Here is a 20529-nt window from a genome sequence, read left to right on the forward strand (position 1 = left end):
TTCATGCATAAGGCAACGTAGACTCTGAGTGTCTGGCCTCAATTCTACCAGATAACAGCCCTTTCCAGTTGCTAGTACAAATATTAGGTTTCCACGTGGAGGAATTCTGCAGGCTGTGCAAACCTATGATAATCAGTGAGCAGCCACATGATCTGAAACAAATTCCTCATTCTTGTAATTGCACATAATCTTTGCTGGTATGCCAGAACTTCTACCTCTATTTGTGAGTATCTGGAGCACCAGGGGTTTAAAACCACAGAGTGCTGCTTAAGCTGCACTATTGTCATGTGCATGGAGATGTTTATTTTGAGTGAGACATTTTGCTAGCTGAGGTCATCAGATGTTGTAATTGCATGAATAAAGGGAATGCTGCTTTCCATACTGTACTGCGGCTGTTTTTTTCCGGTGAATGTATTTAGCTTAAGGGCTCATTGTGTATGGTTTGGAACAGGCAGGATTCTTTTTTTTTTTTCCCCCCCCTTAGGTATGAGGTAGCCAGATCTGAAATAAACCTCCTCAGCTTAGCTCAGGCTTTATCCTCAAATTCTGTTTTATGTTTTAATGAAAAGAAGAGAATGCTGGTGGCAAGAGCATTGCAGACTGCTCCTTCTGCTCTGATTCTGATCATAGCCCAAGCCAGCATCTTGCTGTTTAAGTTGTGGAAATGATTACTGACAGTCATTCTGTAAGACTTGAGGACTTGCAGGCACAGGTTCCTTGATGGCCAGCCTTGCTCAGGAATGAGTAGTGGCCCAAATGAGATTTGGATGAATACTAGGTTTCCTGTTTACCTTTTCTCATCAGCCTTTTGCAATGGTTCAGTGTCATATGAGGGTACTGAAGACTGGATAAATTAGATGTACTCCTGAAAAGCAGGACTATGGAAGAATGATTGACATGGAAAGTAAATACCACAATAAGGGGATGGAGCATGAAAGAAAGAGATCCAGAGGTAAAGGGAAACCTGTGTGTGGACACAGATCAAAGCATTGCATAGGCGTGTTGCTCAGATGGGTCTTCTCTGAGAAAGGAATCTGGCTTCCCCATGCTGTGGGGGTGCCGGCAACCTGCAGCTGGACCCCACTGTGGTAACTGGAGGGTTCTGTGAGTAGTTACCAGAACAGCCTGTTAAGAAGGGAGCAAGGACCTCAGATATGCTAGGAAGGGGAGTCAGCCCAACGGATCAGGGGTACATGTGAGCAAGAAGAGAACAGGAAAGAATCTTTAGGATTTCCTGCAGAAAATGGACACATCTTATAGCACAAGTGATGATGCCATCATTTCTTCTTTCTTGTGGTTAGGACCTTGGGAGAAAGGGATTCTGATTTCTGAACTGAGGCAACAGAATGATGGACTTGGACTACAGAGCAAGATCTGGGAAGATTGTGTTTGCTCAGAGATGAGCTGGCCTAATGAGGAGAGTTTTGTTATTCTTGCTTTTATTTTCTTTCTTTACTCATTTGCATCAATATAGGAAATATACTCCCACAATTCAAAAATCAAGAGTTCAAAAGGGCATATAGCAAAAGATCTCATTCAACACCTGTCCTCCAGTCAGCAGTCAGGAACCAGTGCCATCAGTTTGTATCCTTCCAGAGTTATATTATGTGTGGACAAGTACATTCATGTGGATACACACAGACACACACACTTCCCCTCATTTTTATACAGATGTTCACTATTCTAGACCTTTCTTTTTAAATTTAGTAGTCTTGGAGTTCTTTTTACACCAAGTATGTTTTTAAAAACTTCCTCATTCATATCTATGTCTGCATATTATTCTACCATCCAACTATAGCCTAATTTATTTAACCAGTCCTCTCTCAGTGGACATTGAGGTGGTTTCCAAGTTTCTGCTATTACAAATAATGCTGCAGTGAATAATCTTGTATATATGTAAAGATATTGATGTGGAGTTTATGGGTCAAGGAGTACGCGAACTTGACATTTTGACAGATATTTCCAAATTGCCCTCTCTAGAACATAGAGGTTATATTCCCATGAGCAATGTAATGCATAAGAGTGCCAGGACAGTATTAAACTGAGCCTGAAAAAAGAAGAAAGAACTAAGTAAAATTATATACAAGATTAACAGGTAAGATGGAATTGGGAACAACTGTGATTACAGGAGGTGCTCAGTAGTTTCACACAGAAAAGAACCATAAAGAAGAACTTTAATGGTTGGCAAAGTGTGATTAAAAAACAAAGTGAGCTGAGGTTACAACACAGGACAGCAATTATAACCTCATAAATGCCACCTAGACATCATGATGTGGGACCCAGAATGGAATAGAGCTACAAAAGGGTCTGCTTTATGGGAGGGAAACAGACCTGTTAAGAGAGGAGATGGGCCAGCCCTGGAGATAAAGAATTATGAAGCTAGGCCAGGTGTAGTGGCTCACACCTGTAACCCCAGTACTTTGGGAGGCCGAGGAGAGTGGATCACTTGAGGTCAGGAGTTTGAGACCAGCCTGGCCAACATAGTGAAACCCTGTCTCTACTAAAACATATGAAAATTAGCCAGGCATGGTATTGTGCGCCTGTAGTCCCAGCTTCTTGGGAGGCGAGACATGAGAATCACTTGAACCTGGGAGGTGGAGGTTGCAGTGAGCCGAGATCGTGCCACTGCACTCCAGCCTGGGAGACAGAGCGAGACTCTGTCTCAAAAAAAAAAAAAAAATTATAAAGCTAAGTTGAAATGCCAAGCCTGAGGACAGACATACCATAAAACAGTGACAACACATGGCTCAGGAGAATTAAAGCAGAGTAGCCCAGAAGTTTTGGGTACACCACGCGCTGAGCAGAGGGAGGAAAACAGATGTGTTCCTGATGCAGGTCTCCAGACTGATGCACACAAGGGGCAGTGATGGAGGAAGGGGAGCAGCAACTTACTTGGTTAGCTCCTAAATGTCCCCCAGCCGAATTCTGAAGCATTTGAATGTTTACTTGTTTGTTTTTCTCACTTGCTTACCCTCTACTCAGAGGGTAGAAGACAAAACTAGGAAAACTGCCATTCTAGCTCCAATATTGAAGCAAAAGGAGGCACTGGTTTATGAAGTAAAAGTGATAGGTACCTTGAGAGAAAGTGATCGTTGTTATTTGAATGTTCACAAGGGTGAGCACGGAAAAAACTAGGCATAAACAGACATGCACTGTAAACTTGGGTCAGTCATAACTCTGACAGTTTAAAAATAAAATGGATGGGGAACTCTCAAATAGAGGAAGACCCAAGAATGTTGAACTACTTAAATATAATTCTGACTGTGCAATCTCACAGATAATACCAATAAAAAGGAAGAGCTTAGAGGTCTCTTGAAAGGAAGTAGTTTTCAGAGGGGCTTGTGCAAAAGGCAGAAAGGACATACGCTAAAGACAAAAGTGCACCTGCATGACCAGTGTCAGGAAGGGGACATCCCAAACTAAAGGATAATGCTGAGGACAACACAAAGCCACACACACACACACACACACACACACACAACACACACAGAGTTATGTTCTTAATAAGAAAAACAAAGAAAAAATGGACTTGATTCCATGGATGCCTCTGACAGGTACAAAAAATTTAGGACAGTAGTCCCCCAAAGTGCTTGCTATAAGTTAACTTTAAGGAATCAGGAAAATCAAATGTTTCTAGAAAACTGGAACCATTTCCTTCTTGATTTTCAAAATGGCAAAAGTGTGATAGATTCAATAAATTTTAGTCTATTGAGTTTGGGGCCAACTCTATGATGGTTTGCAAGAAGCTAGGAGACAAAGTAGTGGGGATTGGTGTCCTCGAGGAGTGAGTCACATTAGATTGGCCTTATCAGTTTGGCCAGGAATGTGTCTTGTGGTAGACCAGGTAAATCCACATTTCACTGAAGTGTTGCAAAAACGTTGCTTGGGATAATCTTGTAGACAAGATAGAGGAATGTAAGATAAAGACACTGAAATAGCATATTGGTGCCTGACCGAGTTCAGAGTTTAGGTACATATTGTCATGGATAAGTGTTATGTGTGCCATATGTCGCCTGTGCATACGTGCTGACACACTGGGTGTTTGGGTAAGGGGAGTCAGTATGTGTATCATGCATATGTGGAGAGGGGATGTGTTTGTATGTGTGCCCCGGTGTGCACCCACATCTGCTATTGCTTCTGCTTGGATGAAGGGTTTCTTCTAGACTCCATATCTCGGTGTTGACACAACAGTATGGCACAAAGGAGCTGTTGGGGATTTGTTTGAACTGCCAGACAGGCACCTGGATGGGGCAGGCCTGAGGAAAAATGCCATGTCTTTTGGTTCTGGTGAGGAAAGTGGAGGGCTGTCGACAGTGACCACTGGGTGCCACCTCCTCCCTGCCCCATGCACCTCTGTGCTGTTCTCTTAAGGAGTTCTGCATCTGAGAGCTGTCTGACCTGGAGCGCTTTTCTCTTCTTTCTTTTCCTTCCTACAGTCGGTTCTGAATGTGATCAGTGAGCTGCAGGAGCAGATGTGTAGGCTGCAGCTGGACATCCACAGGCAGATTCAAGAGCGCCTGTTACACAGTAGGGACCACCCTGAGGAGGTAGCGGCCAGTGACGGTGTGGCCGAGTCCCAGTCCTGCGGCCAGGACTGTGCCTGTTGGGAGGGGTCACCTGTAGGAACCACACTTAAGTATACCAGAGCATGCGTGTGTGGGGCATTTCACTCGTGGAGGGGCTGGGGTTTCTCCTAACCAGAACAGAGTGCAGTGGCTTGGCATGGATCTGTTGTTACCTCTGGGCAGAGCTTGGACTCACTCAGTCCTCTTGGGATGTGAAGTGAGTTCAGTGACCCTCACTGAGCAGGGTCTGAGCAGGTGAGGCCAACCCTCAAACAGGTGGCACTCATCTCCTTAAGGGCTGGGAATGAGGTGCACCAGGTGCTCTGAGTGATGGGGCATTTGTGCCACAGGAAGCCTCATGATTCCCCTTCCCATGTATATGACTCAGATACTGATTCCTCCTCCCAGGCTGGGAGATTAAACAAAGTTTTGTTTCACATGATTTTTTTTTTTAAGGAAAAAAAAGTATTACGAAAAAGAATCCTTTCAAGTTTATGTTTACCCCCAGTGAAAAAATAAAATGCAAGTTTTCATGTGCTGTGAATAATTAAGTCGTCATCTGAATTTCCAGGAAAAATCCCCCCCACGTAATCACATCAGGCTGATTTTATAATCACTGGGCCACGCGGGGCTGTATCTGACTGGGACTCTGGACTTGGCTCTCCACATGGGGATGACCTGGTCCTCTGTGACTTTGCTCATGGCAGGTGATAGCAGCTTCAGCAGAGACAAGCCTATGCCTCTAAGGAGGCCTACTGTTGAAAAGGACTTGGAAGCGCCCCAAGAAAAGGCTGAGGTCACAGCAGCCATGAGTACTACAGAGGGTACCCTGGCTCTGTAGGAAGTTACTATGGTCCATACTCAATTAGAGAGCCTGTTGAAAATCTAGACATAGGTGTTGGGGGGAGGGATTCGGTGGGAAAGATTTCCTGCTGCATTAAAGGACAGGGGGAAAATAGGAAAGTCAAGATGTAAATGTAGATTTGGATAGAGAAGCCTTGAGAGGGTGTTGGCGCATGACCTATGTTGAGTAGGTTACTCCAGCAAGACTTTTAAAGGAAGGTAAAATGTGCGTGTACTCATGTTGGTAGTCAGTGATGGACAACAAGTAACATGGAAGGGAGAGGATGTTCCAGAGGTCACAGAGCCTGGAGAGGATGATCGCTGTGTACCCACAGTGGCAGCTCCTCAGGCAGTAGGAACCTGCATACTTCCGGTTCTGATATCAGCTGGCCTGACACCCTCTCCAACAGACTGAGTAGCCTGGCTAGGATACAAGGCTGAGCAGAAGAACCCCCAACTTGTGGGCATTGGAGCCTCTCAGGCAGGGCCAATAATGTTCTCAGAGAATGATTCAGGGTCTGCTGCAAGTCAAAGCAGGTAACTGAGGCCTTGATATCCAGTGATGCAGATCATGGATGCAATAGCCTTAGCTGAGAAGTTTCCTTTTCCTTTTTTTTTCTTTTTTTTCCAGCTGGGATTACAGACACTCATCACCACACTTGGCTAATTTTTGTATTTTTAGTAAAGATAGGGTTTCACCATGTTAGCTAGGCTGGTCTCGAGCTCCTGATCTCAAGTGACCCACCCACCTCAGCCTCTCAAAGTGTTGGGATTACAGGCGTGAACCACCGTGCCTGGCCAGAAGTTTTCTTTGTTTTGTTTTTAATGGGCATCAGCAAATGCTCACCTCAGCTAGAAGGCAATCTTAATAAATGACCCTACGAAATTCAAGGGTAAGCAATGTCACTTCATGGTGGATGATCTCAGAAGGCCAAGACCTCCAGGCCAGTTAAATAATGACTTGAGTTTCATGTGTGCATTCATTGACAAATTGTGCATACCTACTATGTGCCAGGCACTGCAGGATAATCAGAGGTTAGCAAATGCCTCATGGAGTTTACAGCTTAGGAGGAGAGCTAGCTGTTAGCTGTCATACAAATAAATATTTAATTGCATATTATGTAGGAAGTACAAGAGAATATAGCAGAGGGGCCTGATATAGTATGGAGGTCAGGATAGATTTACTCAGGGAGACCTGAAGGATGGGCAGGAGTTAACCTGGCAGAAAATTCCAGACAGAGGGAATGTTACCTGCAAACACCTAAATTGGAGAGAGTAACTGAAAATTATCCATGTGGCTAGAGCATAACTAGGGAGAAAGAGTGATCCAAGAGGCAGGCAGGGAGGTGTCAGGTCATGTGTTGAAGTTTATGAGCTTTGAGAAGCATGGGAGTGCCGTGATCTAATGTATGGTTTGATCATATCACTCCCCCAGATGCCACGGGGTCAACTGCTTTGAGAGGAGCAAGACAACCAAGAAGCAACCAATGAATTGACTGTCCAGGCTGTCAGTGCTAATTGCTAGACCAGAGTGGTGGTGCCTGAGTGGGAAAGAAATGCGACATTCAAGTCGTTTTCCTGGAAGTAGAATTAATAAAACTTGGGGATGAACTGCATACATAGGGGAGGAAGGAGAGGGAGATGCTGAGGATAGATCCTATGTTTCTGGATAAGCTGTTAGATCGATGGATATGGCATTTAGTAAGATGAGAGTAACTAGGAGGGGAGTTGAGGATTCCACTTGGCACATGACGGTCCGGAGATGCCTGTGAGCATCCATGTGATGTTAAGTAGGAAGTTTGTTGTATGAGACTGCAGTTCAGAAAGCCTATGGAAATAATTATCTTTATGCCAATTCTTCTGATGGGAGCTAGTCAGCAGGACTAATTGTCTGTTAAGAGAATCTTCGTTCAAGATAACAGTGCTTAGTGGAGTCATCTTTATAGAAGGAGTAGTTTCACAAACAAGGGTCCTGGCGTCAGAATTTAGGGGCTTGAATTCCATGTAAGAGAAAATTGTTTGTGTCACCTCCCCACTCAGCAACCTTCAGTGACTCACTACTGTCCAAAGAATGGCATCAGAACTCATCATATGTATTCTCATCCTCAAGCCTTTACCTTAGGGCCTCACCTTAACTTCTCAGCCTCATCTTCCACTGTGTACCTACACCCATCCTCAGCTCCAGCCCCATGAGTTATCTCCCTTTCTGTCTCCTATCTTTACTCCTCCCTGGATGCTTTCTCCCTCCCTTCTTTCTTCAAACTATTATCTTCTTCTGAATTGGAACACCCATTATGACATCTATATTTGGTCCTTAACGTTTGTTCCCTTAGGGTTTCATTTTTTTCCTCTGTGAGGCCTTCCAGGATCACAGGCCCCTTCTTCTATCTTCCTTCACTCCCAGCACAGAGAGATGCTCCCAATTAGCCTGCTTCCTACTACTTTGCATCACAGGGAAGAAGCTGCCTCATTTCAGCAGCTCTGTTCTTCCCACTCCAAAGCCTCGCCTGCCTGCCTATACTCATGTGTGTGATGCTGGCATACCCCGCAGAGGACATAGATGTCAGAGAAAGGGGCAGGCAGAACAGGTTCAAAAACTAAAAGGAAAGTTTTCACTTTCTTATGTCTGGAATGCACTGGCCTTTGTTTTTTAATGGCCATACAGCTTTCCTGAAACAAGGGTCTTGTTTAAAGATTAAAGCTGCTATGTGGAGCTTGATGTGGTTGCTGCATCCCCTATGCATGAGCTTAACCAAGCTGGTAAATCGAGAGCACATCTTTTAACCATCAGAACTTTGTCTTTCTCCCTCATCCCTCTAGGAGTTACTGCAAGAGCTCAGGCACCTCAAAATCAAAGTGGAAGAATTGGAAAATGAACGGAATCAGTATGAATGGAAGCTAAAGGCCACTAAGGTAAACGACACTCCTGATGCTTACGGAGAGAATACGAGGGTCTTGTGGAGAAGGTCTGCATTCCAACTTGGGGGTTTCCAGTAGCCTAAGTTTGAAAATGCAAATCAGCCCTCCAGTGTGGACACACAACAGTGCCCAGATTGGGCAGCAGACAGACTTGATCCAGGAAAGATCCTCATGGAGAAAGCCTGTGAGATTATGAATTGCTCAAGTGTAGTAACCCAGTCTGCTTCCTCTCCCTGCACCCCATAATGCCTGGCTGAAGCTGGACCAAGAAGGGGCTAGGAGTGGGGGAGCAAGTGAGTGGCAAGCAGTGAGTCATGAGTCCTAAAGCAGATGTTGGATGCATCATTTTAAATTCAGTAGTCCCTTCTAGAATCAGTTTTTCAAAAAATAGGCATGCTTTATATTTGGCACAAAATATAATCCTAAAAATGATATAAGCTTTGAATTATTTCTTCAATCAAATCATGTTTCTCTTAAACTAGGGAGCCTGCAATTTAAAGGACACCAAAAATAAATTATATTGTGAAATAAATGTCTTCCCTCCCCTCTTTGTTTCTTCCTTCTTTTCCTATACTAAAGTGCAGAGATCAAAACTAGTGGGTTACAAGTAGCCCATGAATTTTTTTGGCCTGCACATTGGATTTTAAAACGGTGAATTGTTATTTAAATTTCAGGAAGTTTACATTAGGCTACAGTTAGGTTTCCTTTGGGGAGTATGGGGAGATGGGAGGCTCACACCTGCCTTCCCCTACTGTGTCTGCAGTGCCACCCAAGGGCATTACTGGATCGTTTTTATTAGAATTTTCTTAACTTCTACTTTGTATTTTTATTTTTTGTGCAGGTTAATTGCTAATTATTATAAAAACAGTAACACACACTATAGAGAATGTTCAAAACATAAAAAATTAAAGGAATCAAAAGCACTCATACCACCCAGGTACTACCAGTGCTAATATTTCCTTCCATGTATTCTCTTCTGTTTTAGGTCTGTGTCAGGCCATTCTTGCATTGCTACAAGTAAATAGCTTAGACTAGGTAATTTATAAAGAAGAGGTTTAATTAGCTCAGGGTACTGCAGGTTTTACAGGAAGCATGCTGGTCGCATCCGCTCAGCTTCTAGTGAAGCCTTACGGAGTTTTCAGTCATGGCAGAAGGCAAAAGCAGGAGCAAGTGAGAGAGACGAGAGGAGGTGCCACAAACTTTTAAACAACCTCATCTCGTGAAAACTCACTCACAATTGCGAGGACAGCACCAAGAGGGTGGCACCACCATTCATGAGAAATCTACCCTCATGGTCCATTCACCTCCTACCAGGGCCCACCTCCAATACTGGGGATTACAGTTCAACATGAGATTTGGCAGGAAGAAATATTCAAACATCAGGGTCTCCCTATCTCTGTCTCTTAATTTTTATTGTTGATAATTTATATGCAATTTTGTATCATGCTATTATTTAAAATTTTATGACCTCTCATGTTATCGAAATAAAGCACTGAACATATGTAAATATGTAATCTAGTGTATACATGTAAAATAATTTGATTAATCATTTTACAGATAATGAAATGGATGCACAGAGAGATTTAACTTTCCCAGGATTTTACAGCTATTTGGTACCAAGCCTAGGCAATCAGACCCATCTGTGTCCTGGCCTGTGTGTATCTGAGTGTAGCTGTGTATGTGTATGCTTCACAGGCACCAGCTCTAGGGGCACTGGTTTTGTCCAGTAGCTCAGAACCTTCCATCACAATGCCCCACTCAAACAAGCCCTGTCTTGGGGAAACCTTTGAAGTTGTACACCCTCTGTCATAAAACCAAATAATACTTTTCTTTTTAAATTACCCCAGCTCTTTGCCTTGGCATGTAGACCTTTGAGATGCTAAGGGTTATTTAATAACTACCAGGTGTGGAGCACTTCCTATGTGCCAGAATGTACCAAGCTATTTGCACACATTTGATCATATAATCCAAAAAATCACCTAGTGAGGTATATGTTTTTTTATTCTCACTTGACTGGGAAGGAAACAGAGGCTCAGCATGGCCAAGCTGAGGTTCACATCTGGGTCTGTGTCATTCCTGTGCCTTCATGTTGTTTCCAACATCATCCTGATTCCCTGCAGAGAAAACCAGCACTGTTTTTGGAAGTTTTTCACTTTTCTGCTTAAGGCCTCTCAGTCCCTGAAGGGGATTCATCTCCCAGTGCAATGACAGTAGGGCATGGTCCCTGGGTTTAATGAGGCACAGCATCTGCAGGGACTCAGACAGTAGCATACACAGTCAAGTGGCAGTAACATACACAGTCAAGTAGGTCTCTGGACTGTTCTTGGCCTTCCCAACTGCGGGGACAGAGATCGTTCAAAAGATAACAGAGCCCCTATAGAGTCTGGCCTATTTCTGTGGAAATTGGCACAAGGCAGGTTGGACCCAGTCACTTGGTCTGTAGGGTCCATTGTATATACCTACAGGACCTCCCCTAGAGGCAGGGCTCAGGAAGAAGAGCCCTCATAGTGCCAGGTGCTAGATTCTGTCTTGATCAGTCCACACTGCTGAATTCCCAACTGTGGGGCCAGCAGACAAGCATCAGGTATCCAGATTTCTGACAGAGACCAGTGCCCATCTTGTCCACAAAGAAAGGGAGAAATGGGTGTGGAGAGGTACAAGAAAAGTTAAAGGAATATCTTTCAAGAATCATCTGGCCTTTGTAGAAATGGATGTTGAGACTCCCAAAGCTAATATCTTCAGAAGCCATTGTCACCATGAGTCATAAGCCCATGGGCATCTTTGCCTTGAGTGAGCTCTGATAAACTGCTCCATAGCTGCATGTCTCAGCAAGCGGCTTGCACAACAGGACCCAGCTCTTGGCCTCTGTGAGTAGAGGGGCAGTGCTTCATTATGAACTTTGGAATAAGGAAACCCTACCCCTTGTCATCTCTTTATATGGTCATCCCTGTCCTATTTGGGGGATGTTAGGGAAGGTGATTCAGAAACCCTTGAGGTGAGCTCAGGGAGCCCAAGCCTGGTAAGAGTGGCCTTCATCTGTCCTGTTAACTCAGAAGCAGACATGTGGTGGTGGGTGGAGCCCTGACACTGGAGCAGGCAGGCCAGGGTTTGCATCCTGGCCTAGTCACCAAGTAGCTCTGTGACTGACACAGAATCTTGTATTACTCCCGTTTGCTCCCCGATGACTTACGGAGATATTGTTTCCTCAGGTGGTTTCTTGTGAGGATTTGATGTAAGAAAGTGAGCGCAGGGGCTGATCAGGGTGGGTGCTCAGTCTTTGTGCTGAAACTGAACACAAGGCCTGTCCAGCAACAGAGTTGCCAACAGGGCCAGTATTCACTTAATTACTTGGGGTTGTTCAAATATTAACTTGGGCCTTTGTGGAAATGAACAGCTCATACTATGACCTTGAGGACCAAAGGTGGGACATGATAGGGCCAACACATGGGGAAGGGGTGGCCAGAGGAGAAGCCTTTGCTGTCTTTTATTGACCAACTCCACATTCGATGCTCATCCCTTTTCTTACCTGGTTTGATGCAGAGAGAATTGAACCAATTATCCACAAAGAAAAGAATAGGATGAGAGGAGCAAATAGCAGTAGCATTTATTGAGCTCTTAGTATATACTAAATATTGGACTAGGTCGTTCATAACCATTATCTTAAGCCTTATTGCAGTCCCATGAAGTAGGTGTAGTTTTTCCCATTTTATAGGTGAGCTGAGACTCAGAAAGGTTAACTTACTTGCCCAAGGTCACCCAACTAAAGAGAATCAAGGTTTGTTTGACTCCAAAATCCAGGTACCTCTTGGGACAGGACCTATACAATTCTGATCTCCTAATGAGTATGGGAAAGCATGAACAACCACACCTAGTGTTGTGTATGAAATTTAACCTGCACTACTTAATTGCGACCTGGGAACCATCTAGTGCAGCTGCCTGTGTGTGTGCAAATATGAATGTATGTGTGTACTTATGAGCTGTGTATACATGCTTTTTTGCCAAAGTATGTAAATTAAGCACTCCTGAATGTTTGTACATCTATATATGAGTGAACGTGCACACATGCCTGGACGTTGGAGAGAGGCAGTGACTGTGCCCAAAGGGTAGGAGCGTGTTGAAGGAGGGAGCCCTTGGCTTACCTTTTCTCCACCAGTGGTGATTTGGCTTCTGCTGTATTTTCTGTGTGGGTTGGAAAGATGAAAGCTGCATGCACTTGTTACAGTGGTGTCTCTAAATGTTATTGCATGAGTATCTTGGGAGAAGGAAGACCACATCCAGAATATCCTCCTCTGCACCAAGGACAGCCCTCCCATTGCACACAATCGCAACTCCTCATCACAATCCCAGTCCTTACAGGGCAGGGGAGAGAAAACCTGGTCATGTAGGAAGATGCAGGGGAAGAAGCACATTGATGTCCAGAGCTGTGGGGGAGGGCCAGGATGGCCTAGAAGAGTGAGTTCAGTCAGCAGAGTTCCACCTGTAGAGAGGGCAGTGAGCCCCTGCTACTGCTCACCTCTTCTCCTAACTCCTGATTCACCCTGGTGCCTGATGGGCTCTGGACTCTGACGAGAGACACTTCATCATGATTTAGCAGTCCTTCTGACCTGGTAGGGATCCTCTGTTGCTTTTCCAGGCTGAAGTCGCCCAACTGCAAGAACAGGTGGCCCTGAAAGATGCAGAAATTGAGCGTCTGCACAGCCAGCTCTCCCGGACAGCAGCTCTCCACGGTGACCACACAGAGAGAGGTGACTAGCTTGACTGTGACAAAATGCAGTTGTCTGGGTCCCTGGGCCTACTCTTATAAGTGAGCCTGTTTTTCTATAAATGAGTGTGCATAGGCTTGTGTGTGTAGCCATGCTAATGGACATGCATATATGTGTGCAAGCATGGCCAAGTGAATGGATGCACCAGTTTGTGTGTTTGTGTGTGTCCCTATAATGCAGCACTATTGTGGAATCATTCCCATGGAACTCTCCCCTAACTAGAAGGCTTTTTTCAGATGCACAGAAGTTCTGTGCAGCCACCTCTGGAGCTTTTACTGAAAATGCAGGAAATACCTAACTCTCTCATGATTGAAAGGCCTTACTTCTGTATCATCACCAAAGGGGAGGCTTTAGCAATTTATTCAGTCGTTTCATGGATATCTGCCTGATGCTTGTATAAGGCCCTGAGATTACAGAAACAAGTCAGTTCTTTTTCATTCTTGAGGTTTCAAATCTTACCTCTCAGAAACACCTTTCCTGGCCACCCTAACTCAAATAGGTGGTCCCAGTCCTATTATTCTCTAACTCCATATCCTTTCTTTTTCCTGCCTAGCACTTATTATAACTTACCAGTGTTGTGTGTTATCCCCACTATGGGGCAAGGACTATATGTTTCTTGTTTAAGAGCATATCCACAAAGCCCAGCACAATATTCGGCCCATTGTAGAAATATTTCTTGTGGAAATATTTCTTGTGGAAATATTTCATTGTAGAAATATTTCCCTAAGAAATATTTCTTGAATAAGTGAAAGGATGGTGAATGGTCCCTGAGGAGTTCAAGTCTTGCTGATCAAAAATAGAGGATAAATCCTCAACTACTGTAATGAACACATAAATCTTTATGGCTGTTTGCCATGTATACAAAATGATCACACACCTTTCAACTTCTCCACTCACTACCAGGCTGCAGAGCAATGCTGAAGATCATATAGTCCTACGGGTTGGTGTCACTACCTAGTCACATCCTGGCCTCAGCACTGCTTAGCTTGGATCCCCAGCTGGGGTGTGGAAGCCATGCAACAATGGCTTAGGCTGGAGAAGGAAATTAGTTATCAACATGCTCATGCCTCTCCTAGCTTTTCTCAGTGTCCGCCCAAGCCATTGGCTGTGTTACCTACCTGCCAAGGCCTGCTTGTAGAGGCTGGGCTCTACTAAGACACCCTGGACTATCTCTGATGCTAAGCCTGAACAGAGAGTGCCTCATGTCATGACTTCTAGGCCAGGCAGCCTTCCCAGTCTACCCCTCCTCTCCCCACAGTCTGAGCCTCCCAGACCCTACCCCACTCCATTACTGGGTACTTTCTAGAGCTGGTCCTTGGGTCATTTGCTGTCGAAGTTAGGTTCTGACCAGTGGATCAGGGTTTGCCAGTCTTCATATGAAGCTTACTGCCCTCCCCAGCAAAGTGAGCTGCAGAGCTGATATTAGCTACCCAGAGCCTAAATAATGAGCAAGCGATTATCCACTTTATTCTGAAAATTAATCTCCACAACTATTTACACAAAGTCCATAGATCTACTGTTGCTATTCTTGTTAGATGTAACAAGCATCCCAAAAGAAAATGGGAGGCCTATATATTCCCTTGACTCCTGTACTTTTTTTTGATATAGACATCCCTATTCCCATTTAGGAAGAGGCATAGATCCTTCTTTGAACAATCTAGCTATGTGCCAATTCCTAGAGTATCTGGCAAATGACCTCCAGCTTCCTTAGGCTCTCCAAAACAGTTAAGGAATCAACAGAGTCCCTGTTGGGTCCAAACTGAGAGAAGGCTGCGGGTTTTCCCCCGCAGACCGACAGATTTCTCAGCCCATAGGGAAATTCTGGTTTATGATGAAATAAGATTGTTTATCCTTAACCCAGCATTTGCATATATGTATATATCCCAATACATCTAAACATTTGTTAGTCAGTTTTGACTATATCATTTCAAATTAAGCCAAGTACCAACTCTTTTACATAATTTTTATTTCCCAGTCTTCACTCAACTGTAGATTCTTTTAATGTTAAATTCTCCTCTTCCTACAATTTGTCAGACTGTATGATTTTCTTCAAAGCCAGCCAGAAGCCCAGGTACATGCCTACTCAAGTTGTAAAGGATAAAAATGTCTATATTCTTAGGAGATGTTGGTTTTGAAAGATTTTTGGCTTCCTCTGTGTCACCTCAAGTACATGGGCATTTTGATTTTGCCCATAAATGTCTGTAAAGAGAAGACAGCATACTGGATTCCTTCATTTAGTAGTCTAGCAAATATTTAAAGAGAATGAGTCTGTGGCAGACACCATCCTGGCCTCTTTAAAGAACTAAAAGAGCCATGTTCACATGGAAAGTCTTCGTTTGAACTTGGGAGGCATCATAGCAAGTGTGGATAGCTGTTTGCATTTATATAAATAATTATTTCTATACCCGAATTCTTTTAGACCAAGAAATTCAACGTCTGAAAATGGGGATGGAAACTTTGCTGCTTGCCAATGAAGATAAGGTGAGATGGTCACTGGGTAGCCTTGTCTTTTCCATGCTTACATCCCTGGCTCTGTTTGGTCCCTGCTGGTCTCTGATATTCTGGACAGGGCCATACTTATTATGCCATTGACATAGGGGTATGTCAGGAGAATGACTTATGCCTCCTAGAGACCTGGCCTCAGCCACCTGTTTTTAGCTTTGAGAAATGGAAAGTTTGTCTAAATGGAATCTCCTAAAGGCAGATTATAGCCCTGCCTGTTCCTGCTGGTGTGGGGGGAAAAAAAATACTGCTGCTGCTGTGATCACTGCCAATATCATAGCTCTTGCTGGAATTCCTAGCAAAATAGCCCCCCCAATCTCCCATATGCATGATCTGACAATAGAACCATCATAGAGACACTTGGCAGCATGCTGTGCCTCAGTTTACTCTGCCATCTTATATCCTTTGCATCTAATTTTGGCACAGTCATAAATAGCCACCTCTATAAATAAAGAGTACCTGGCTGGTATAAACATCATCTCTGAGGATCACAACCCTTCATTTTACAGATGAGGAAACAGACTCAGAGTACTTAAGTAATTTGGCCTAAGGTCAGGTAACTAGTAAATAGCACAGCCAGCTTTCACACCCAAGTTTATCTACGACCTGTGTGGTCTCCCAAGTTCCTTTCAAGGCCTTTGCCTTGAATGAAACAATCTTCTCTGGGAATTGACTCTGCAGTATGAGGTATCTCAGACTCCTAGGGAACAAATGAGTATATTGGGATAAATATGACAGCTTTGTTTTAGTCTTTTTTTGTGTCGCTCCAGTGGGCAACACTAGGACCAGGAGGCAGATTTCAATGACCACTTCAGGAAGGTAGGAAGACAGTGAGTTGCGTGCTTCTGAAAATGTTTAAGCCCTGTGAAGGGTGTCTCAGATGACTCACAGTCTTCAGGTAGAGTCGTGAATGCCTGCAGATGCCTATGAGGCAGACCACTGAAATCCCAGCTCTGTGGAATGGGGCCTGGACACTCTTTTCCTTTGGTTCCACGTGGGATTTCTTCTCCTTGTGCCCAGAACATAGCGTGGGTCCCAAAATGAAATCATCTGAGCTGCCAGCGTAGCATTAATCTAAATCTCTGCTCACACTGTGGCAGGACCGTCGGATAGAGGAGCTTACGGGGCTGTTAAACCAGTACCGGAAGGTAAAGGAGATTGTGGTGGTCACTCAAGGTAAGAGCAAGGGCAATCCTATCATTGTCTCTGAAAGATATTCCATCAGCTGTGTTAAATCCAGGGGCAGTCCTGCTAGCAGCCGTTTCACCTCTATTTCGGAGAAGACTCCCTACTGGAGAACAGAGCTGTTTAGACTTTTCTGCATGATGAGAAATTAGCAGTTGTTGATTTCCAGAAATATTACCAAATGGAAGTCAGCTCAGGGCCTTCAGGGACTATCCAGATCACCAAGAATATAAAGTCTGTGAATTCCCCATCCTTGGAGGGTCTCTTATGCACCTTCCCAGGACACACCTTAGAGGCAGCAAGTGCAATTAAACCTGGATCAAAAATCAACTCAGTTCTGTCATTGAGGATTAGAGCTCATCCACCTCCTAGAAAATCTGAAGCTCCGCAGCAGACTCAAAGGGCCCTCTGGGAGCCTTCTTCGAGTTGCTGGGCCTGAGTTGCTATAGGAAGTCACAGGACAGAGAGAGCTGCTGTGTTTTATATTTGCTGCCCAGACTGAATGCAACATGCAAGCAGCATCAGGGTTCTTATAGGCATAGTGGTGCATGTGCCAGGCTGCCTTCACTGTTCATGCCATTGACCTGGGCTCCCATCATAGATCCTGAGGAAGCAGCTGTTTCACAGCACAGGGCTGCTTTGAAGGATATTCAGGAACCTCTGATTCTGGCTGAGCTTCTGCCTCTTCTTGGGAAGAAGCCAAGCCTGTGCCAGGATGTGGCTGACTGGTCACTGACCAGGGCCTCTGCCAGCCCTCACACACAGCCCTCTTTTTTTTTTTTTTTTTGAGATGGAGTGTCACTCTGTCACCCAAGTTGGAGTGCAGTGGCACAATCTCAGCTCACTGTAACCTCTGCCTCCCAAGTTTAAGCAATTCTTATGCCTCAGCCTCCTGAGTAGCTGGGATTACAGGCACCTGCCTGTAATTTTTGTATTTTTAGTGGAAATGGGGTTTCAACATGTTGACCAGGCTAGTCTGGAACTCCTGACCTCAAGTGATCCGCCTGCCTCAGCCTCCCAAAGTGTTGAGATTATAGGCGTGAGCCACTGCACCTGGCCTCACAGCCCTCTTTTTAAGATCATGGCTCAAGCCACTCTCAGGGCTTTGATTGCCTGTAGCTAAGGAGTGAGAAGTTTGGAGGCAGGGGGTACCTTACCTCTGTTCTGCAAATAAACTTTGACCTTGAAATGATCCTGATGCCAGCCCTTGCTCAGATGCCCTGAAGATTCTTCAGAATCACACTCTTACTGTCCCTTTATATATTTCTTAGTCCTTCTTAATGAAGGGGAAACAATGTTAAAATTTTGCGGTACAATTATAAGTTTCTAAACAATTCACGTAGTATGAATTCAACAATTCACTCTTACTGCATTAATGCTTGCAGGGCCTTCAGAGAGAACTCTCTCAATCAATGAAGAAGAACTGGAGGGAGGTTTCAGAAAGTGGAACACTACAAATAAGGGCCCTGAAGAATTATTTAAACAAGAGGTACTGTGTTTCCATCCATAATGTAGGGTTTCAGCAGCTCCTCCGAGCTTGCCCTGAGCTTGAGGGAGGATCTAGTCAGACATGTGTCAGGTACATATCTTGGCAGGTGAATACTTAAATTTAATAAAGTGCCCGTCAGGCTGTGGTGGGGATAGGGGAGCAAGAGGCTGAGGCTCTGGCCTGTGCTCTGGTTGGAGGCAGCATGGTGGATACTGGAACTTTCAAGGATAGGAGTTCTTCTTTTTAATCAAGCTGCTAGTTTATTTTTATCTTTTTTTTTTCCTCTGGAATGTAAGCATAGACCAAAGGTGGTGTTTGATTTATCTACCACCCTTTCTCCAAGGTCTGCAGTAATGCCTGATACCCAGTAGAATTCAACAAATATTTGTTGAATGAACGAACATGTCTTGCTCATTTAGAGGAATTAACTGCAACCTCTGAAATGCTGCGTTCCTTCCTGACAGATATGCCCTTCAGCCCCTATAGCCAGGACACAGATTTTCCTTCTCATCTATTTCGTTTGTTTAAAATCTGGTCCTATTGTATGACTCTCTCTAGACTTAAGCTAGACGCAAATAAACAAAACCTCAGGTGAAGGAGGGGCTTCAGCCTAGGGTCCAAAAGATCCCTGAAACTTCAGACTATCAAACTGAAAAGAATCTTAGTGCTTCAGTTCAACCTTTTTAATTAAGGAGCAAAAGCATCATCCAGTGAGCCAGTTATCGACTCAGAACAAGCACACCAGATTGCTGGCAATTACAGAATAGCGGTGTCCAAGTCTTACTGTATACCTCCATGTGGTCACTATGATGAACAATCTATCTGGCAGAATCTGGGCTTGAACCCAGGTCTGACCACAAAGCCTAGGCTTTTAAAACTATACTGTAATGCCAGGGTTGTTCTTATAGTAGACCAAGAGGATGCGAGGATCTAGAGAAAAGAGGCAGTACTGGAGACTGTGTTCTTTCATAACCACCATTAGCTCAAGGTGGCTCCGCCTGTGATGCTAGGTGCACTACTGAAGGCACAGTGTTGTGCTAGGTGCAATACTGAAGACACGGGACTGTATTCTTTCATACCATCATTAGCTCATGGTCGTTCCACCTGTAATGTTCTTTACTTTCATGCCTTAACCAGTTTTCATTTCTCAAAATTCAGCTCAGCTGTTCTCCTCTCCAAAGCTTTCTCAGCCTTCCCATCAGTGAGAGGGAGCCCCTCTCTCCCACTATTCCCATATTGTGTTACAGATGTTGGAGCCAAAAGAACATTGCACATTGTTCTGTTCTCCTAATTTACTTGTCTGTCTCCCAGATGTGAGGAGTGCTAGCTCCAGACCTGGCACAGGGCCTGGCAGGGAGTAGATGTTGCTGATGTTTATTGGGTGACCATATCAAATGGGATTCTCTCATTGAAAGCAACAAAATTTGGCTCTGGCTAACCTAAGCCAAAAAGAATTGTTTTTAAAAGAGTGTGCAGTGGCTTGCTGAATGAAAGGAAAAGCTGAAGAACCAAGCTCAGGAAGGGAAGGAGCAGAAAAAGCCCAAGAACCCAGGTCTCAGGACTCTACTGCTGGGATATGAACATGATCTAAGCTCTAGGGCCCAGGAAGGAGAGGCAAGCTGGCCCAGATGGACTGATAGGTCTACCACGCCCCCTTGGCATCTTGAAAGAGCAAGGCATCTATAATGATGTATCCACTATGGCTGTACCCAGGGAGGAAATATCTCCCAAAAAGGAATCATGTAAAGAAGGGGGAAAGATGGTGGGTGGTCCCCAAACAGACTGTCCTCTACCATGACTCTTCTGTCTCTGATGCAGATACCTCCGAGATGTAGCTCTCCTACAGTGGGGCCACCTCCATTGCCACAGAAATCACTGGAAGCCAGGTAAGAGACCTGGGCATTTCCCCACAGCCACTGTGCTCTCAGGCTTGCCTTGGGGCTGCCGAAGTGGATGGTGAGGGCCATGAACGGTAAGCATGGCCACTGCATCCTAGGTGCACCTGCCCATCTGTTGTTAGGGCAGTTACAAACCAAGCCTACCTCTTTTGGCCACAGAGGGGCTTCTCATCCTTCAGGCTGAGGGTGTGGATCATTGTCACTGAGAAAGGATCTGGCCAGGGATTGGAGCGTCAGAGGAGAGGTGGCTGCAACTCATCTGTGTCTTACAACAGCTCCTCAGAGCTGAGAGCATCGTGTGATGTGTGTTGCTTTTGTCAGCCTCTGCTTCCTGCTCTTAGAGCGAATTTAGCCCTTTGGCAATC

General features: G+C 44.6%; 1 protein-coding gene across 4 annotated transcripts in view; it reads left to right on the plus strand.

Annotated features, from left to right (window-relative positions):
* Nucleotides 1–20529, plus strand: part of PPFIBP2 (PTPRF interacting protein, binding protein 2 (liprin beta 2)) — a 146656-nt gene that overhangs the window by 98536 nt on the left and 27591 nt on the right. For all 4 annotated transcript variants that reach the window (XM_011971666.1, XM_011971667.1, XM_011971668.1 and 1 more), the window contains 5 exons: nt 8229–8321; nt 12961–13072; nt 15510–15571; nt 16693–16768; nt 18163–18266. In XM_011971666.1, the coding sequence (XP_011827056.1) occupies nt 8229–8321; nt 12961–13072; nt 15510–15571; nt 16693–16768; nt 18163–18266 (447 nt within the window). The remainder of the gene's footprint in view (nt 1–8228; nt 8322–12960; nt 13073–15509; nt 15572–16692; nt 16769–18162; nt 18267–20529) is intronic.

This window comes from Mandrillus leucophaeus, unplaced genomic scaffold (genome assembly GCF_000951045.1).
Source record: "Mandrillus leucophaeus isolate KB7577 unplaced genomic scaffold, Mleu.le_1.0 Scaffold1237, whole genome shotgun sequence".
Taxonomy (NCBI): Eukaryota; Metazoa; Chordata; class Mammalia; order Primates; family Cercopithecidae; genus Mandrillus; species Mandrillus leucophaeus.